A 4,148-nucleotide genomic window follows, 5' to 3' on the forward strand; every position below is an offset into this window, starting at 1 on the left:
GCAGGTTGAACGAGCCTTTTACCAGCACCTGAACACACCACAACCGCTGCGTTTGCAGCTTTTGAGGATTGGGGCGCCTGGAGAAAGCCTCGAAAAACCACAAATGGACACAAGCACTAATATCTGTAAAGTATAATTTTACGTCGATTAAAATAAATGTTTCAATTTTTCCCCTAACGGCATTGGAACCCTGAAACATAAGAGGCTGCATGTGAATGAAGGTGGTGGGGGGAATAGAGTTCAACAAAACTTGTAAATATTAATGCCAGATCACTAAGAACTGTTAATAACTTTTAATTTGGACAACAAGGATTAAAATGACATCAAATCCAAGGCTTGGCTGATCAAACCAGCCAACAAGTAAGAATTCAGGAATGAAGAGACAAATGGAAAGAAACTGGGAGAAAGAAGAGAAGTCAAGCTATTAAAGTCACCCTCAGTATAAGGATTCACAGAGGCGGGTGACCAAAGTTACAAAAACATAGTTTTTTTTCCCCCCAAAATAATAATAAAAAAGGCCTTTTGCTTTGAAAATGATGCGTATAATCTATGTACACCATTCTCAGTTTATGGTTGCAAACAAAGAAAAATCACATCACAAGATGCTTGTGTTCAAGTATATTCACCAACTTTATCTCCATGGTTTAGCATTCTCATCGTTTCACTTTCTTTCTTTCCTTTTTGAAATAAAATGTCCTTCAAAATAAAAACAATGCAGAAAACCACATTTTATGTCCTACCAATACATATATACTGTATAAATACATAAATATATTTTACATACAACAGCCATAAATTTGAAAAGGGGGATATACAGAGCAAAAGGGGGGGGAGAGGATGGTAGTGTGTGTGTATTTTAGCTTGTGTTGTAAAAACGCTTCTGTCCCTCTACGATCACGCGACTTCGACCCGGGTGTGTGTGTGTGTGTCCGTACACACACACACACACACACTCTCTCTCTCTCTGCAGATGCAACCGTCTCAGTTGGCCCAGTAAGGGGAGCTGCCGTAGCTCGACTTGTTGACTTGGCTCTTCTGCTGCAGGCTGCTGGACTGACCACGCTGGCTCGGCCCGCCCTGAGGAGCAAAACGACTGACCGTTAAGCAAAATAATAATCAAAAAGGACATTTTTCTGTTTGTTCTGCTGGAATATCCAATAAAACAAATTTTTACATATCAATTCAACAGCACTTTAACAGACACTTTTAAGTGGTTTATATGTATTTTAACACATTTTCTGATTCTACTTTGTGTGCGTTTGGTGCAGCAGCGCAGAATCCAGCCTGTCTGGTTCCAACGACCCAGGATTTATTTATTTTTTTCCTCCCCACAAATTCCAATCAAGTTGAACCTTTACAGGCCAAGAGCCATTTTAGCTTTAACTTCTGGTATTTTTCTTTTTTTATCCCCTCACAAATTATGACCTTTATTCTTATTAATACCTGCCATGTAAAATGAGTTTTTTTTAATGTTCAAATTAAAGAAGCAACATTTTAATGATTATATTAAAACAAATTGCAGAAAAGAGAATAGAATGTTAAAAATTTGTGGAATATTTAAGGTGAAAAATTACAACAAAAAAAAACTTCATTGTTTTTTCATCTATGAAGATACATGATTGGCGTCATTTGGTTGTGAAGATTCTTTAAAAAAAAAAAAGCTTCAACCAGCTTCTTACACTACTGTTGTGATGTAATGTGCCAATATAAATTTGTGCCATCTTGACTCCTGTGTAAAAATTAACCAGTTTAATATTACTAATAATACTACTACAACATTAGAGATTTGTATATTTTTAAACTTTTCCATCACTACTTTTGCAAGCATCACTTTAACTCTCTCCCCTTCACACAGTGTAAAACATTATCTGGTCAATCTGAACTGTAGAAACACAAATAAATGGTGGGGGGAAAAAAATCCACATTTTCCAAAAGTTAAATCTGCATAACCTAAAAATTCAGTTAATCTAAATTGATTTATTTTACAGGCTCAACCCTGATTATTGCCTTGAATGACATCACCAGAGGCATGTGGGCGTGAAAACTCACTGGGAGAGCAGAATACAATTGAAATTATTTGAAACAAAATGACAAAACGAATAGAAAAACAAGATCTATAATCTATCTGGAGTGAGGTTAGTCGATTTTACAGAAAGCTTGTAAAACCGTAATGATTTGAAAAGTGCCCACCTGTCCGTCCTGAGCGAGGTGGTGGTGCAGCAGTTGTGAGTGTGGTTGCTGGTGAGGCAGGATGTGGAGGAATGGGGTGGGTGCATAGCCTCCAGGAGCTGCTCCGGGGTTCAGCGGTCCGCCGGGACCCGCCAGGGCCGACGGCAAGCTGAACGGAGGAGGGGTCCCTGCATGGAAAGCCTGCTTATCGAAAGACTGCGGGTGGATTAAAGGAAAGCGGTGGTTAGTGAAAAAAAGAAAAGAAAAGAAAACAGGGTGACGACAGAGTGATGTTGGGAAGTGGCGTTCCAGCGGCCTGACCTGGGTCTTATTGTAAACACTTCCACTGATGTCTGGCACGCCGGAGTTACTGGATGTCACTGAGACACCTGGAGTGAACACAGGAGAGGCGCTTACATCTCAGGAAGTGAATGGATGTGATCGTTTTTTCATTCCATCTTACCTTTCCCAGGCCCTGCAGCAGCAGATTTGGCTTGTGCCTGTGAAGAGGAGTTGTAACCTTTACTGTACTCTACTCCCGCTGGCCCTGCTGTCAGCTCCTCATAACCTGCAGGTAAAGACGTCGTGAGTCGAAAATGACATAAATGGTCCGATTCGAAAGTTCTTCCCGTACGACGACGGGGGTCGGGGGGGAACGCTGTGCAAAATGAGACACGGACCTGAGCTGAAGGCGTGCTGGCCGTAACCGCTCGGCTGCTGCTGCGCCTGCTGCTGGAAGGGGCTGGCCGAGGGGTTGCCCAGGCCCAGGCTCATGCTGTGCTGCTTCGCCGAGGCCGGCCCGGGGCCTGCGGGCGGGACGAACATGGTGGGGCCATACTGGAAGGCGGCAGCGCTGGGCACGGCGCCGGGCACGCCGGGGTAGTACGGCAGGCCTGTGTAGCTGTAGCCTGGCGGCAGGAAGGCCTGCTGGCTGCTGTGGTGCTGCGGCTGGGCCGGGGGCTGCGCCTGGGGGGGCTGAGGCTGCGCCTGGCTCTGACCTTGGCTTTGGGCCTGGGGAGGCTGAGGGGCTGCCAGGCTGGTAGGGGGCGCTGGGGAGGTGGAGTCGTTCCGGGGAAACTTTGTGACGTCACCTGACCGCAGGGGGGAGGGGAGATTTTATGTGAGCAGACGCCGGTTTGAACGATTATAGAAGAAATGAAACAAGAGAACCAAGAGGAGCGTCACCTGAATAGGGGTTGTTGGTTAGACTCCCGTCTCTGCCAGAGAGAGCTGCTGTGGGTCCAGGGAATGTGATTCCATAGTAATCCTGCAGAGAGGGCTAAAGGAGCAGGACACACACACACACACACAGTTGTGTAACTGTCAAAAAACCACGTAAGCAGGACTGAATCGATTAATAGATTATTGAAATAATCGTCAACTAAAATGGTAATCGATTAACTGTTAACTGCATGTTTCCCCCCTGCCCAAAAGAACAACACTCAGAGGAGTAATCAAGCCAAAGCTACGTAAAAGTTTTTTTAATCCGATTAATTGATTAATCATCTCAATAATTGATTGCTAAAATAGTTGATAGTCGCAGCACTACATGCACAGTGATCCGTTGAAGGTTTTCTTTCTAAATGGGGTTACAGAAAGTGCTTGTGAGTAATCAGTGTCTTATTTTCTTGAACTTCAACAATCTACATCATCTCAAATTTTCAATAAACGACAGAATCCTGACCACACGTTTCTTTAAAAGGCCACCACTGGACTGTTTAATTGATGTTCGCTTAAATGGTTACAAGCAGTTACACCTTACAACTTATGCTAACGTTGAATGAGTTTCCATTCTGGAAAACACACTAAAATGGGCAGATGAAATGCATTTCACCTGCTTGTATACACTGAGTACTTATAATAGTCAACACCATGTATCCTGTCTCCAATCACAAGCTGTGCCTTTAATATGCGTGTCTTACCATTGGCAGTCTGGACTGGAGCATATGGAGGTCTTCATAGCCGTAGATCTGCTGTGA

At 43.7% G+C, this 4,148-nt stretch overlaps 1 protein-coding gene across 5 annotated transcripts in view; it reads right to left on the reverse strand.

The window, feature by feature from the left end:
- Nucleotides 1–278: 278 nt before the first annotated feature.
- The window catches only part of ubap2a (ubiquitin associated protein 2a), a 28,630-nt gene continuing 24,760 nt past the window's right edge, over nucleotides 279–4,148 (reverse strand). For 3 of the 5 annotated variants that reach the window (XM_016672563.1, XM_007554277.2, XM_007554276.2), the window contains 7 exons: nucleotides 4,092–4,142; nucleotides 3,355–3,448; nucleotides 2,850–3,260; nucleotides 2,633–2,737; nucleotides 2,491–2,558; nucleotides 2,191–2,385; nucleotides 279–1,077 (listed from right to left, as the gene is read on the reverse strand). In XM_016672563.1, the coding sequence (XP_016528049.1) occupies nucleotides 982–1,077; nucleotides 2,191–2,385; nucleotides 2,491–2,558; nucleotides 2,633–2,737; nucleotides 2,850–3,260; nucleotides 3,355–3,448; nucleotides 4,092–4,142 (1,020 nt within the window). In that variant the 3' untranslated portion in view covers nucleotides 279–981. The remainder of the gene's footprint in view (nucleotides 1,078–2,190; nucleotides 2,386–2,490; nucleotides 2,559–2,632; nucleotides 2,738–2,849; nucleotides 3,261–3,354; nucleotides 3,449–4,091; nucleotides 4,143–4,148) is intronic. The other 2 variants (XM_016672564.1, XM_016672562.1) reach the window with 1 other exon arrangement.

This window comes from Poecilia formosa, unplaced genomic scaffold (assembly GCF_000485575.1).
Source record: "Poecilia formosa unplaced genomic scaffold, Poecilia_formosa-5.1.2 Scaffold62, whole genome shotgun sequence".
NCBI lineage: Eukaryota > Metazoa > Chordata > Actinopteri > Cyprinodontiformes > Poeciliidae > Poecilia > Poecilia formosa.